This window comes from Indicator indicator, chromosome 39, assembly GCF_027791375.1.
Source record: "Indicator indicator isolate 239-I01 chromosome 39, UM_Iind_1.1, whole genome shotgun sequence".
NCBI lineage: Eukaryota > Metazoa > Chordata > Aves > Piciformes > Indicatoridae > Indicator > Indicator indicator.
In genome coordinates this window covers 778,294-793,355 of record NC_072048.1, presented here as the reverse complement: position 1 = coordinate 793,355, position 15,062 = coordinate 778,294, and the positions used below count along the sequence as shown (strand labels likewise).

Sequence of the window (15,062 nt, the reverse complement as noted above, 5' to 3'; positions counted from 1 at the left end):
CAGAGCACCAGGGCTCAGCCTCCTCCTCAGGAGGCTCCTTCTCCTCCTGGGGTAGTTCCAGGCTCCACTCCTGCTGCTGAGGGAGTTGAAAGCAGAAACAAAACAACTTCAGCACGAGAGAAACACCTGCAGGAACCATCCAGGAGGTTGTGACTTGCTCTGAGTTTGCTGATTCCATATGGAATGACCTCAAAACCTTCCAGCAGAATAATGTGGAGCAGGCAATTCCTCCTTCTCTTACCTGCCCTCTGCAGTGAGTCCATTCCTGACTCTTTCCCTGTCTGTTGGTTGGGTTTGTTCCCCCTCTGCTGCCACAGTGTCACCCCCCTGCAGAACCTCAGCTCCTCAGCGTTTCAGCTTCTTCCTGCCCTGCCTGCTCCCCAGCCCTGGGGCTTGGATTTCATCCTCACAATCCCCTTTGTGTGTCTGCTGCCCTCAGCACTGCAGCTCATCTCAGCTCCTTTTGGTAGCCTTTGATGCAGAGCCAGGGAGGCCAGAGGCTGTGTGCTTGGCTCAGCTCAGCTCAGCTCAGCTCAGCCCTGGGTGCACCCCCAGTGTACCCATGAGATGCTCAGCAGAGGCTGAGGGCAGCAGACCCCACTCAGGGGATTCCTCCCTCCTGAGAGACAGCAGAGGGGAAGACGACTCAGCAGTGATCCCCACAGCCAGCCCAGGACCCCCTGGGCTCCTTTCTGGGGCCAGAAGCCTTCGTCCCACCTAAGCTGTGGGGTCTCATGCCCAGGCCTGTGGCGGGTGGCTGGGGCTGAGGCTGGCAGCTTTGGGGTTTCTGTGGGCACTGGTTGGTGTGGGAGGGATGAGGGAGGCTGAGGCAGGGCAGGAGGCAGGGGAGAGCCCTGGGGTGACTCAGCAGAGAGGAGTCCCTAGTCCTCTAGGGAATGCTCTGACTCCTGCCTGTGTTCTGTGCTGGGAGCTCTGCTCTGGGCTGTGGTGTGGGGACCTTGGAGGCCTTTCCAAATAACCCTGGGTGGCCACAGGGACCTGACCTGAACCTGCTTGCCAACCAAGGTGCAAGTGCAAAGCTATTGACAGAGCACAAATTGTTAGTGTTTGATGGGGTGTCAGAGACCCACCCGTGTCACAGCTGAGTCACCTGAGATGTGGCAGACCCTGCTCAGCTTGCTCAGCCCACTGCAAGCCACTGAAACCCAGGTCCCATGTTTGAAGTCACTGAGGTGTTTCACCTGCTTTAGTTCCTCTTTCCAGCCCAGATCCTGGCAGTGTGGAACTGGAGCAGTTCTCCCTTGCCTGCACCTCAACATCCTTCCCACCAGATCCTGGCAGTATGGAACTGGAGCAGTTCTCCCTTGCCTGCACCTCAACATCCTCCCCACCAGACCCTGGCAGTGTGGAAGAGGAACTGCAGCAGTTCTGGGAAGAGTGAACCTTGCCTGCACCCTGCCACCTTCCTGCCCCTGTCGACCCAGAGCTTGGCAGGGTGGTGGTGCTGGAAATGCTGCCTGTGGAATGGGAACTCATCTCTGCTGTGAACCAGCAGCCCCGAGGCTGGGCTCCCAGTGTCAGGAGGAAGAACCCCAGCAGCTGAGCTGGGTGCTGCAGGGAGGATCCTTAGCACACCCAGCACTCATCTCCTGAGCCTGCCCTGAGCAGAGCAGGGCAGGCAGAGCCCTCCTGGAGCCTGGGAGAGGAGGCTGCTGGGGTGGGATTGCTGTCACCTTCAGTGACCCCAAGGGAAGTGCTTTTGGTTTGCCAAAGTTCTCCTGGAAGTATGGGGTTGGTGAACCCCAATTAGCTCAGCTGCTGAGCTGGCAGAGCAGCAGCTCCCTGCACCCTTCCTCTCTGCTTCCCTCCAGGTGTCACTCTCCACTCGGATGTAAGTCTCCTCCTGCCGCTCCTACCCAGCCACCACCTGTCTGAGTGAGGATGATCTCATTTGGGGCTGTATCACACAATCCACCCGACCTTGGTTTTCCTGGGAAGAGAGCTCCTGGCCCCAGCCCAGCTCACCACGGCATGAAGGCACCAGGAGATGCTGGGGAAGGTTTGCTTTGCATCGCAGGGAAGTGAACTTTATTCAGGCCTTGTGTTAGCAGCAGAAAGTGCCCAGCAGCTGCACTGCAGGCAGGGGGTGAGGATGCAGTGAGACTGCAGAGCAGCACAGGAAGGAGAAAGCAGCTGGAGGTGCTGGGAATCTCATCCCGAGCTCCTGAGGTTCTGCAGAGCAGGCTGTGAGGCACACAGAGGGGGCTCTGTGTGAGCACACCGAGGACCAGGCTGCTTGGGTGGCAGGAGGCAGGTCAGGGGAGTCCAGCAGGCTGGTGGCAACTTAGCACACTTTGGATTGTCCTGTGGGGGCAGAGAGGAGCTGTCAGTAGGGGGGGTGGGGGGCAGGAGGCTCTGCAGCAGTGGCAGTTCAGGGGGTGTCCATCTGTGCTGGCACAGTGTGGGAGGGGAGCTCAGCCTGCTGCTGGCACTGAGCCTGAGGAGAGCTGTGGTGGCTCCAGCCCTGCTGCTGCTGCAGGTGTGGAAGCTGTCACAGGAGGGGCAGCATCAGCAGAAGAGATGGAACATGGGGCAGGGTAAATGAGGATTCTCTGGGCAGGGTTTCTTACCTGACTTGTCACTGGACTGCCCATGACAGTAGGAAGAGGAGGAATAGGAGTGGGATGTTCCCCCTCCTTGGGATGACCTGTGCAGGGACAGGAGTTTTAGTGGAGGGAATGAGCAAACCTTCAGAGAGACACAGGAGAGGTGCACAGAGCAGCTCAGCTCTCACTGCTCCCCCCAAGCATCTTTTCAGCTCATTCCTTCAGCTGCTTTCTCCTAGCAAGTCCTAGAAGCAGAACCAAGAGGAACCTGCAGAGCTGATTCCTGTGCTGGCCCAGCCCAGCTCTGCTCACTCAGCTGCAGACACAAAGCAGGGAGCCACAGCTCAGTTTTCCACAGCAGTTCCTCCCATGGGATTCTGTCTGCCCAGCCAGCCCAGGAGGGGCTGATTCCCTGCAGCCTGCTCTGCGCTGTGCACTCCCAGGTTGGGATCTCCACATCCCAGTGCAGATGCTGTGAAGCAATCTCCTGTGCTTACAGACTGGCAAAAAACCCAAACCCTGCCCTGTGCTCAGCGAGTGGCAGTGGAGAGGAGCAGTGGCAGAGCTGCCCCAACACCTACACGATGTCCTGCTGGCCCTCCTGCAGCAGGGCCCTGTACTGGGCAATCTCCTGCTCCAGGCGGCTCTTGATGCCCAGCAGCATTTTGTACTCCTGGCTCTGGCTCTCCATCTCGCAGCGGATGCTGGCCAGCTCCTCCTCCAGCGAGTTGATCTGGCCCTGCATCTGCTGCAGCAGGCAGCCGTAGCGAGACTCGGCTTCTGCCAGGGAGCTCTCCAGGGAACTTTTCTGTGAGAGGAGAAGCAGGAGGTGAGGGGCAGAGCTCCTCCCGGCCCTGCCCGCCCCCAGGAGGGAAGGGCCCTGGCTCCCGGCCCCCACGCACCATGCTGAGCTGCGCCTGCAGCTCGATCTCCAGGTTCTGCAGCTCTCGTCTCAGCTCCGTCAGCTGCTGGCTGCTGCTCTGGATGTCCTGGCTGCTGGAGGTGACCTGGCGATTGACCTCCTCGATCTGCAGAGTCAGAGCACAGCCACAGCGTCAGAGAGGAAGTCCCCTCGGGGGGCAGCCTCCATCCCTGTGCTGTGCAGGAGGGGTGCAGGTGAGCAGCCTCCTCGGCTCAGCCAAAGGCTCTGCGTGCCCAGTGCCAGGCTCTGTGTGCCCAGTGCCAGGGTGAGGAGTACCTCTCAGGGTACCCTCAGGGGCAGTTTGCAGCCTGAGAGCTAAGAAGGCTTTGGAGCCTCTCCCTGACAGCCCATCCTCATTGAGGACAGCCTTGGATTGCTCAGGATTCATGGATCCTGACCTCCCACCCCCTTTGACACATCAGACCCAGCCTGTTCCCCACCAGTAGCTTTTCCCTTGCCATCCCCATGCCATACCTTGACCTCATACCACTGCTCCACCTCCCTGCGGTTCTTCTCGATGATCTGCTCATACTCCTGCCTCAGATCATTCAGGATCTTGGTCAGGTCCTGTCCAGGGGCAGCGTTGACCTCCACGCTCACATCACCACCAGTCTGGGACTGCAACTGCCTCATTTCCTGCAGAGAGAGCAGAAGGCAGCAGAGATCGGTGCTGGGGCTGGGCAGTATCAAGGGACAAGGGCACCACATAAGGCTGGATGGACTTGATGTGCCCCTTTGGGGCTAGACCTCACTTCCTCATGGTTCCTCTTGAGGACCATCAGCTCATCCTTCAGGGTCTCCAGCTCGGATTCCAGCACAGAGCGAGTGCGAGTGAGGTCAGCCAGGACGTTCCTCAGGCCATTGATGTCAGCCTCCACGGTCTGGGAGATGACCAACTCGTTCTCATACCTGCAGAGAGCACAGAGAGCCACTGCATGGTCAGTGCCTGGCCTTGGCCACACCACCTGGGGCTGGAGTCCTCATCTGTGCTCAGGGCTCCCACAGAGCTGAGGCCAAGGCAGGAGCAGGGCCCCCAGGGGACTCACTTCATGCGGAAGTCATCGGCTGTCATCCGGCTGTTGTCGATCTCCAGGATCATTTTGTTGTTGTCCACGGTGGCAGCAATGATCTGCAAAAGGGGAGGTTGAGAGGAGGCTCTTGGGGTGCCAGACATCCAGGGCAAGCAGACCCAAAGCTTTAGCAGGGCCTTGTTACGAGGCTTGGGGTTGTTTCCTGCAGCAATGCAGGGGACACAGAACGTTCTGGAGCTGGTGTGTCTGTGGGGGGGGCAAGACTTTGACTTCTCCCAGAGTTCTGATGGAAGGAACATTGGTGGGGGAAGGAGGACAAGGACATTTCTGGTGGGAGGTCACCAGAGCTGGGCTTCTGCAGGCTGGGTCTGTAAGGAGGTCTTTGTCCCCAGCTCATTGTAAAAGAGGCTGATGGCCAGGGAAGGGCTTGGTCCTTCCTCTGCTGTGGGCAGGAGGGTGCAGGGACAAGGGGGGGGCTGGAAAGGAGAAGAGCAATGCAGGGCTGGGGCTGGGGCTGTCCTACCTGGTTCTGGAGCTGCTCGATGGCCTGGTAGTAGGAGCTGTAGTCCTTGGCAGCAGTGGGGGCTTGTTTCCTGTACCACTCCCGGATGTGGTGCTCCAGCTGCGCGTTCTCCTCCTCCAGCCGCCGCACCTTCTCCAGGTAGGCAGCCAGGCGGTCGTTGAGGTTCTGCATGGTGACCTTCTCGTTGCCACTCAGCAGCATGTCCCCTCCAGCTCCAAAGCCTGCTGCCATGCCCCCACAGAAGCCTCCTGCCATGCTGCCAGCGCTCATGCCCCCTACGTAGCCCATGCTGCCTGCTGCCCCCCCGTAGCTGCCCCCCCCATAGCAGGAGGCTGCGTAGCGCCGGCAGGACACCGAAGAGCTCCTGCCACTGCCACTGCCACCGCCACTGCCACCAGCACAGGCACCTCCACCGCTCCTGTAGGAGGTGCTGGATGTTCTCTTGATGCTGCAGCTCATGGTGGAAGCAACCAGAGCCCAAGCCGCAGGTGCAAGTGTCCTGCTCAGCGGTAGGCACACAGCAAGCTGCAGGCTCTGGCCCCGCCGGTGGCTTTTATGCTGTGCAGGGTGGGTGTCAGTGGGAGGGAGCACAGCTTCCCATGGAGCCTGCCAGCCCTGCTGCTGCTGCCAGCCATGCTGTGCCAAGGGGAATTTCTGCTGGGGCCTGGGACTGCCCTCCCCGTGGGGATTGTGTCTGCTGCTGATTCACCCCAAGCCTGCACCATCATCTCAGGTGGGTGGCTGTTAGATTGCCTTTGAGATAGTCTCCTGCTGGCTACTTAGGGAGTGAGACTCAGTTTAATTGCTGGGCTTTGTTCTCTGGATCACTCTATGGCCTGAAGAGAGGTGGTGAAAGCAGTCCCTTGCTTGATGCCTCTTACCACACAGAACCCTGGAATGGCTCAGAGCTCATCTGCTGCAACCTCCTGCCGTGCCCAGGACACCTCTCAGCTGGACTCAGCTGCTCAAGGCCTTATCCGGCCTGGCCTTAAGCAACCCCAGGGGGCAGCCTGGGCAGATCAGCTTCAAAGCACAGAGAGGCCAGAGAGGCAGAGACCAGGCTGCTGCTGATGTCATGGAGTGACAGTGCTCGGAAGGGTTGGAGGTGTTGGGTCAGAGGCTGTGATGCAAGGGTGCTGAGAGGGAGATGGAAAATCAACACCTCTGGCATCAGCAGCAACCAGCAGTCAGCAGCTCAGCAGGGAGGGCAAAGGGGCACTGCAGCAACCCAGGGAGGGAGATGTGAGTAAGGGCTCACACCCTGTGAGAAGGGAATGGTTCAGCTTTAATGGTCATGACTCAAGCCCAGCAACAGAGGCAAAGCAACTGGTCCTGGCCTGCAGGTAATTAGATAGCTACCAATTAAAGAACAATCATAATTACCAAGATCAGAGCTTCACATCAGCTCAGCCTGGCTATGGGAATGGAATTCTGCCCCTTTGCTCCACTCTGCTGAGACCCCCCCTGCTTCAGTCCTGCCTCCAGCTCTGGTGTGCCCAGAAGGAGGACACAGAGCTCCTAGGGTGAGGCCAGAGGAGGCCACAGAGATGAGCCAAGGGCTGGAGCAGCTCTGCTGTGAGCACAGCCTGAGGGAGCTGGGGGTGAGCAGCCTGGGGAGGAGAAGGCTCCAGGGGGACCTCAGAGCTGCCTGGCAGTGCCTGAAGGGATCCTGCAGGAAGGCTGCAGAGAGACTTTTGCTGAGGGGGTCTGGAGACAGGCCCAGGGGGAATGGTTTGGAGCTGAGGCAGAGCAGGGTTAGAGTTGAGCTGAGGAAGAAGTTGTTGAGTGTGAGGGTGGTGAGAGTCTGTGGCTGCCTCCTGAGGCCTTGAGCAGCTGAGTCTAGCTGAGAGGTGTCCTTGGGCATGGAGGGGAGGTTGGAGCAGATGAACTCTGAGCTCCCTTCCACCCTGAGCCATTCTGTGATTCCCAAGCCACAAGACCCAGGTCTCTCTGGATGCCATTAACAGTCAGAGTCTTTGAGATGACAGAGGTTGGACTTTTTTCTGTTGTGGAGGCTCCTCAGCCATTCAAGGAGACCATCAGAGCTTTGAATTCACATCTTTCCCTGGAAGACCTTTTGCCTATACCACAGCCCATGAAGCTCTGTGAGTCCAGAGGTTTGTTTGAAGCAGCAGCACTGTGAAGCCTTTACAAGTGCTGTTTGCTGAGTGGTGGAGTTGGCTGCAGAGCCACAAACAGATGCTGCAGGCTGGCAGAGGAACCAACAGCAGGCAGGGCTTTGCTCTGCAGCTGTGGTGCCACTGCTGGATTCACCTCCAGGGAGTGGACAACCTCAGAAACAATTAGTGGTAATTAATTGTTTTACAGCGGCTGAGTCAGCTGTGGTCTGGGTGAGAAGGGAGCTGCTCCCATGGGTGTCAGCAGCAGCTCCATCAGAGCATTCGCCAGCCCTCACCCATGGCCCTGCAGCACCCACCTGGGCTGGAGGAGTCTTCAGTGTGTCCAGAGGTGAAGGATCCCCACAGCCTCACCTCCTGCTCTCACCTCTCCCTGATGTGCCCCCGTGGGCTGTTCCCTTGTTCCTTGCTCCTGTAGACCTGCAGGGAGTCCTGCTCAGGGCCAGCAGCTTCAGTGCTGAGCTGGTGTCCACTTGTCCTGCTGCTGCTGGAGCAGCTCAGAGCCATTGCCAGGAGGAGTGAAGCTCTCCCTGAGCAGCAGCTCTGTGCTGCTCTCTGTGCTGCTGGCACCTGGGATGGTCACTAACTGAGGTCCAGCTCCCAGCCTGCCCAAGGCTGTCTGTGGAGAGTTGGGCTTGTGCAGTCTGGAGAAGAGAAGGCTCCAAGGAGACCTTCTTGTGGCCTTCCAGTACCTGAAGGGGGCTACAAGAGAGCTGGGAAGGGACTTTTTAGAGTGTTAGGGAGTGATAGGAGGAGGGGGAATGGATCCAGGCTGGAGAAAGGCAGATCTAGATAAGATGTTAGGAAGTTCTTCACCATAAGGGTGGTGAGACACTGGAATGGGTTGCCCAGAATGGTAGTGGAAACCTCATCTTGGAGGTTTTTAAGGCCAGGCTGGAAGCAGGAAGGCTTCTGCTCATGCAAATCCCTGCTGCTGGCCTGCAGAATCAGTTTGGAAATGTAGTTTTCCAGAGGAGTAGGAAATTTCCCCTCTGTGGTACCTGCTGCAGACCTGCAGTGACTTAGAGAAGCCTCCTGTGAGGTGACTATGGTGAGAAAAGCTTCAATTTCCTTCCCCTGACACAAACCCTCAGGCTTAAATGGCATAGCAAATACTGCCAGGTGGAGAGGGGAAGGACCAGGACCTGCAGCTGACTGAAACCTGCCTGGGTTTGTGCATCTGATGCCCACAGGAACTGAGAAGAGGCTTCACTGGCACCTTCAGGAAGCAGAGCACCTCCAGAGTAGCTGTTCTGGGGTAGTGTGGCCCTCTCAGCTCCAATTTCATCACATATTTGATCTTCTTAACCAGAAAACTAAAGCCTAGGAGCTTCCTTCAGTGGCTGAGCAGAGCCTCTCCTTCCTCCCAATGAGCACACAACCAAAACTGGCTCCCTGGCATCATCCTGGTGGTGAAATGGGAATTTGCATCATGAAGGTGGGGATGGTTTTGGGGCAGGACTCTGGAGGGAGCTCGTTGCATTCTTGGCTGAGCTTCCCAGCAGCAGTCAGCAGCACCCTGGGGACAGAGGGGACAAATGCTGCATGTCAGGGACCTCCCTCAGGCTCTGGAGCAGCCTGCATGGAGTCATCCCTGTGAGGAGCTGAGCCAAGGGAAATGCCCCAGCCTCAGGGGAGCCAGGGCAGTGGCACTGAGCAGTGCAGGGACAGTGAACAGAGGCTGCAGAGAGTTTCTTCTCCTTTCACTCACATCACAGAATCCCAGAATGGCTCAGGGTGGAAGGGAGCTCAGAGCTCAGCTGCTCCAACCTCCTGCCATGCCCAGGGACACCTCTCAGCTGGACTCAGCTGCTCAAGGCCTCATCCAGCCTGGCCTTGGACACCCCCAGGCAGGAGGCAGCCACAGCCTCCCTGGGCAGCCTGTGCCAGGCTCTCACCACCCTCACACTCAACAACTTTTTCCTCAGCTCCACTCTAACCCTGCCCTGCCTCAGCTCCAAGCCATTCTCTTTTCAGTCACTGATACTACCTCAGCATGGTCTCCACCTCCCCAGTGCAGAGCAGGCTGTGATGAGACCATCAGAGGATGGACAACCTGGAGCCCACCACAGGATGGAGAGCCTGGAGCCCAGGACAGGCTGTGCCCGGCTGGGTGCCCAGCTGGCAGAGGAAAGCTCTCAGACACTGCTTTGGTTTGCATTGCAGAGGGAAGGTTTATTGAGGCTGTGCTAGCAGCAGCAGTGGAGCCCTTAGGCAACACTGCTCCAAGTCAAGCTGAGTTAAAGAAGCTTTGCAGAGTGACAGAGGGGGAGCAGGCAGCAGCCCAAGCTCTGCCCAGCTCCTTGCCCTGGCACCAGCTGTGCTGCAGGTGGGTTGGGTGCAGTCTGTCCTTGGCTGTGGTCAGGGGCTCTGGGCCAGCAGCGTGGCGCTGGCTCTAGCACACTCGTGACTGTCCTGTGGAGAGAGAGCAAAGCATGGCCCTGGGGGACATCTGAGCCCCCCTGCAGCCCCGAGCTGCTCCCCCTGGGCAGCAAGAGCAGCTGGGGGGCTCCAAGCCCAGTAGTGCTGAAGGCACTTGCTCAGAGCTGTGGTTTTTTATCCCAATGAGTGTTTCCTGCCCTGCAAAGTTCATCTGCTGGGGTTCAGACTCAGGCAGAGGGAAGGGCAGAACTGATGTGTGTTAACCCATGGCAGTCAGGGAGGTTCTCTCACTCCTGGGCTGCTGGAGTCTTGCCCAGCCCACACCACAAACCCATCCCATTGGCTGGGGCAGATGTGACCCCCTCATAACCATATCCTTCAGCTGTGCTCTTACCTGCCATGTCTGCACCCTGGGAGTGAGAGTAGTAAGAGGAAGAAAATGCCTGGGAGGATTTCCCGACTCCTTGGGAAGCACTGCAAAAGGAGAGGAATTAATCCACAAGGGAGCTGCAGGCAGGGGACAGTCAGTGACAGACAGGGCTGGGTGGGCAGGGGCTGTGCTGGCAGCAAACACAGGAGGCTGCTTTGCAGCCCCCCCAGGGCAACACCTACACGATGTCCTGCTGGCCTTCCTCCAGCAGGGCCCTGTACTGGGCAATCTCCTGCTCCAGGCGGCTCTTGATGCCCAGCAGCATTTTGTACTCCTGGCTCTGGCTCTCCATCTCGCAGCGGATGCTGGCCAGCTCCTCCTCCAGCGAGTTGATCTGGCCCTGCATCTGCTGCAGCAGGCAGCCGTAGCGAGACTCGGCTTCTGCCAGGGAGCTCTCCAGGGAACTTTTCTGTGAGAGGAGAAGCAGGAGGTGAGGGGCAGAGCTCCTCCCGGCCCTGCCCGCCCCCAGGAGGGAAGGGCCCTGGCTCCCGGCCCCCACGCACCGTGCTGAGCTGCGCCTGCAGCTCGATCTCCAGGTTCTGCAGCTCTCGTCTCAGCTCCGTCAGCTGCTGGCTGCTGCTCTGGATGTCCTGGCTGCTGGAGGTGACCTGGCGATTGACCTCCTCGATCTGCAGAGTCAGAGCACAGCCACAGCGTCAGAGAGGAAGTCCCCTCGGGGGGCAGCCTCCATCCCTGTGCTGTGCAGGAGGGGTGCAGGTGAGCAGCCTCCTCGGCTCAGCCAAAGGCTCTGCGTGCCCAGTGCCAGGCTCTGCGTGCCCAGTGCCAGGGCTCTGGGGCTTCCCACTGGAGGAGCCCTTGCTTCATACCTTGACCTCATACCACTGCTCCACCTCCCTGCGGTTCTTCTCGATGATCTGCTCGTACTCATTCCTCAGATCATTCAGGATCTTGGTCAGGTCCTGTCCAGGGGCAGCGTTGACCTCCACACTCACATCACCACCAGTCTGGGACTGCAACTGCCTCATTTCCTGCAGAGAGAGCAGAAGGGAGCAGAGGTCAGAGCTGGTGCTAGGGACAGGTGGCCAAGCCATGACAGTTCTATGCCACAAGGCTGAACTGACTCATGTGTGACTTTGGAAAGCTGAAGGCTCAGAGGACCAGGTTTTGGCCATGCTCTTTGTCACTGGGTCCTACCTCCTCGTGGTTTCTCTTGAGAGCAATCAGCTCATCCTTCAAGGACTCCAGCTCAGACTCCAGGGAAGATCTAACCAGAGTCAGATCATCCAGGAGGTTCCTCAAGCCATTGATGTCAGCCTCCACCGTCTGCCTGATGACCAACTCGTTCTCATACCTGCAGGGCAAGGAGGTGGTGATGGTGCACAGCGCCAGTGCAACCAGGAGACTCTGCACCACTCCCCGGGGGAGTGCTACCTTGTCGCCAGAGACAGCCCTGCAGGGGCACTCACTTCATCCTGAAGTCCTCAGCTGTCATCTTGCTGTTGTCGATGTCCAGGAGCAGTCTGTTGTTGTCCACAGAGGCAGCAATGATCTGCAAAGGAGGAGGTTGCAGAGGAGTCTGTCTGCTCCAGAAAGCCAGGACAGGAAGAAAGAAGACCCAAAGCTTTGCTAGGGACTCACTGAAGGTCTTGGAATTGTTTCCTGCAGTGCTGCAGGGCCATGGCAGAGGCTAAAGCTCCAATGAGACCTGGTCTGTCTCAGACCATCCTCCCAAAGCCCCACTCTGGGCTTCCCTTTCTTGACTTAGAATCTTCTCTATGTGTCCCAAGGAATGGATTCAGCCCTTTGCCTGGGATCTGCTTCTTCACCCTCTGTCTGCTCCCTTTTCTTGGTACCAGTGTAAGGTGCAGAGATGAAGGGAGGGCAGATGGAGCACTGCAGGAGCTGGGGGTTTGTGCTGGGCTTGGGGGGAGCAGGGGAAGGACTGGAAAGCACAGGAGCCTGGTTTGGAGCCACCTGGGGAGGGTGGGATTTCAGATCCATGCACCATGCCTGGGCCTGCTGGAGCTCTGCTTGACCTGGGGCTGTGCTCCCAGGGAATGTCCCTTTCTCTTGTGAGGTGCTGGGAGGTTTGCTCACCCTAGAGACAGGAGGCTCAGCTCAGCAGTGGTGCCACCACTGAGGCTGCCTAGGAGCCTCCTGCCAGCCCTTCAGAGCTGGAGTCCGAGGGAGGGAGGAAGCCCTTGGAAAGGAGAAGAAGAGCATGCAGGGAGGGAGCCCCCTCAGCTGGGGCTATCCTACCTGGTTCTGGAGCTGCTCGATGGCCTGGTAGTAGGAGCTGTAGTCCTTGGCAGCAGTGGGGGCTTGTTTCCTGTACCACTCCCGGATGTGGTGCTCCAGCTGCGCGTTCTCCTCCTCCAGCCGCCGCACCTTCTCCAGGTAGGCAGCCAGGCGGTCGTTGAGGTTCTGCATGGTGACCTTCTCGTTGCCACTCAGCAGCATGTCCCCTCCAGCTCCAAAGCCTGCTGCCATGCCCCCACCAAAGCCTGCTGCCATGCCCCCACAGAAGCCTCCTGCCATGCTGCCAGCGCTCATGCCCCCTACGTAGCCCATGCTGCCTGCTGCCCCCCCGTAGCTGCCCCCCCCATAGCAGGAGGCTGCGTAGCGCCGGCAGGACACCGAAGAGCTCCTGCCACTGCCACTGCCACCGCCACTGCCACCAGCACAGGCACCTCCACCGCTCCTGTAGGAGGTGCTGGATGTTCTCTTGATGCTGCAGCTCATGGTGGAAGCAACCAGAGCCCAAGCCGCAGGTGCAAGTGTCCTGCTCAGCGGTAGGCACACAGCAAGCTGCAGGCTCTGGCCCCGCCGGTGGCTTTTATGCTGTGCAGGGTGGGTGTCAGTGGGAGGGAGCACAGCTTCCCATGGAGCCTGCCAAGGGTGATGTGCTCAGGGAGTTGTGTCTGAGGCAGGCACAGCATTACCCCTGTGCTCAGGTATGCTGCTGTTGATTCACTGCAGGCAGGCCCTGTAATTGGCTGGGGGTGGCTGTGTTGGGCATTGTGGGGATCATGTCACAGCTCCCAGCTCTGTGTATCTGACAACACATCACTGGTAACAGCAGCTCATGAAGGCTCCTCCCTGGCTGGCTGCCTCCTTGTCTTCTGCGTGGTGAAACTCAGCGGTTCAGCTTTTGTCTTCCCAGGTGATCACAGACAATGATTAGGGAGCTCTGCAGCCTCCAGCCCTCTGCTTTCACTCAGCTGGTCCAGGTGCACCTGGGCTGGTCAGAAACCTGCCCTCACCTGCTCCCCCAGCCCTGCTCTGGGAGAGAGCCTGGCACTGACTCTTTCCTCTCTTGTCCCTGCTCATACTGGGGAAGGTAACTGGGATTGAGCCTCTCCTGGGAGTGCTGGAGGGAGGCTGCAGCTGCCTCCCCCAGAGAGGACAAGTGGCTGCCAGCCATAGCAGCAGAGTTTTGCAAGGGCAGACACAGAAAATCTTTTCCTGTCGAAGGTCCTGCAGCTGGGTCAGGGCAAGACCAGCACAGATCCAGCTTGGGTACAGAGTGGGCTGAGAGCAGCCCTGTAGAAAGAGCCTTGGGGAGGTTGGGTGCTGAGCAGCTCCCCAGGAGCCAGCAGTGCCCTCATGCAGCCCAGCAGGCAGCTGTGTGCTGGGCTGCAGCCAGAGCAGTGTGGGCAGAGGGCAGGAGAGGGGATTCTGCCCCTGGGCTCTGCTCTGCTCAACCTCAGCTCCAATCCTGCTCCAGCTCTGGTGTCCCCAGCAGGAGAAGGACACAGAGCTGCTGGAGAGAGTCCAGAGGAGGCCACAAAGATGAGCCAAGGGCTGGAGCAGCTCTGCTGTGAGCACAGCCTGAGGGAGCTGGGGGTGTGCAGCCTGGAGAGGAGAAGGCTCCAGGGGGACCTCAGAGTTGCCTGCCAGTGCCTGAAGGGATCCTGCAGGAAGGCTGCAGAGAGACTTTTGCTGAGGGGGTCTGGAGACAGGCCCAGGGGGAATGGTTTGGAGCTGAGGCAGGGCAGGGTTAGAGTTGAGCTGAGGAAGAAGTTGTTGAGTGTGAGGGTGGTGAGAGTGTGGCACAGGCTGCCCAGGGAGGCTGTGGCTGCCTCCTGCCTGGGGGTGTCCAAGGCCAGGCTGGATGAGGCCTTGAGCAACTGAGTCCAGCTGAGAGGTGTCCCTGCCCACGGCTGCAGGGAGCAGCTGAGCTCTGAGCTCCCTTCTCCCTTCCACCCTGAGCCATTCTGGGATTCTGTGAACCATTGCTTGTATTTGTTTGAAGGAGCCTCGGGAGCCTGAGAAGGGAGGTGGTTGAGGTTCCAGCTCTCCATAACCAAATGGCCATTTCTCCAAACAGCTCCTGGAGTTACACAAAGCCATAAAAGCTGAGCTAGGGGAAAAAAACCTCCAGTGGCAGAGATTAGATCTGAGATGTCCTCATTAGCTGAACTCCTTGCAGGGACTTGGCTCTGCCCACCCCCAGAATCTCATGCAACACTAAGGGAGGCAGAAACCATTGAGTATTTTTTTCCACTGCCTGTGCAAGGTGAGCTGCTCTGAGCTGCTTTTTCCACCTTTGAGACTGAGCCCAGAGGTGGGTTTCTGCCCCTGCTTTAAATACTGCCCCTGGAGCTGCTGGTGCAAGAGACCCAAGAGGAGCTGGTGGCTCCTGCTGTGAGCTGCCACCTCCAAATCAGCTTAGCTATGGTGTGAGGAGCTTCATTCAAGCTGGAGGGGGCTTAGGAAGAGCTTCCTTGCTACAGAAGAAACAGGACCTTAGAGCAGCCTTCCAGGACCTAAAGGGGCTACAAGAAGTCTGCAGAGGGACTGTTCCCAAAGGTCTGCAGGGTCAGGACCAGGAGCAATGGTTTGAGACAAGAGCAGAGCAGATTGAGATTGGAAGTGAGGAACAAGTCCTGCATCTGTCAGCTGTGGAAGGCCCAAGGCTGCTCTTGGTGTCAGCATTTCACAGGAAGCTTTGTGGGGATCCTGTGAATGGTTTCCTTTGGACTCCTCTTTCTTGCCTGTCCCACACCAGCTCCCCAGTTTGTGCATTCCCGCTTTCAGCCTCTGAGTGTCAGCTCAGTTGCTGGGAATCACACCTGGAACACTGCTCTGTTCTCACAGCCACCCCT

At 58.4% G+C, this 15,062-nt stretch overlaps 2 protein-coding genes across 2 annotated transcripts; both read right to left on the bottom strand.

Moving 5' to 3' along the window:
* Positions 1–3,144: 3,144 nt before the first annotated feature.
* Positions 3,145–5,502, bottom strand: LOC128978876 (keratin, type I cytoskeletal 16-like). Its single transcript, XM_054396910.1, has 6 exons — positions 5,044–5,502; positions 4,536–4,618; positions 4,242–4,398; positions 3,964–4,125; positions 3,470–3,595; positions 3,145–3,375 (listed from the first exon to the last, which is right to left on the bottom strand). The coding sequence occupies exons 1-6, from the start codon at positions 5,500–5,502 to the stop codon at positions 3,145–3,147; spliced, it is 1,218 nt and encodes a 405-aa protein (XP_054252885.1).
* A 4,074-nt stretch (positions 5,503–9,576) lies between these two features.
* LOC128978855 (keratin, type I cytoskeletal 16-like) lies at positions 9,577–12,696 on the bottom strand. The gene is made up of 8 exons (XM_054396884.1): positions 12,214–12,696; positions 11,421–11,503; positions 11,149–11,305; positions 10,821–10,982; positions 10,497–10,622; positions 10,176–10,402; positions 9,958–10,037; positions 9,577–9,596 (listed from the first exon to the last, which is right to left on the bottom strand). The coding sequence occupies exons 1-8, from the start codon at positions 12,694–12,696 to the stop codon at positions 9,577–9,579; spliced, it is 1,338 nt and encodes a 445-aa protein (XP_054252859.1).
* Between the last annotated feature and the right edge of the window lie 2,366 nt (positions 12,697–15,062).

Coding starts and splice junctions, on each gene's coding strand:
- LOC128978876 (XM_054396910.1), bottom strand. CDS start 5,502: ATGAGCTGCAGCATCAAGAGAACATCCAGCACCTCCTACAGGAGCGGT. Junction 4,619..5,043: donor TCGAGCAGCTCCAGAACCAG/GTAGGACAGCCC, acceptor CCCCTTTTGCAG/ATCATTGCTGCCACCGTGGA. Junction 3,596..3,963: donor AGCAGTGGTATGAGGTCAAG/GTATGGCATGGG, acceptor CTGACTCTGCAG/ATCGAGGAGGTCAATCGCCA.
- LOC128978855 (XM_054396884.1), bottom strand. CDS start 12,696: ATGAGCTGCAGCATCAAGAGAACATCCAGCACCTCCTACAGGAGCGGT. Junction 10,623..10,820: donor AGCAGTGGTATGAGGTCAAG/GTATGAAGCAAG, acceptor CTGACTCTGCAG/ATCGAGGAGGTCAATCGCCA. Junction 10,403..10,496: donor TGCAGGCGCAGCTCAGCACG/GTGCGTGGGGGC, acceptor CTCCTCTCACAG/AAAAGTTCCCTGGAGAGCTC.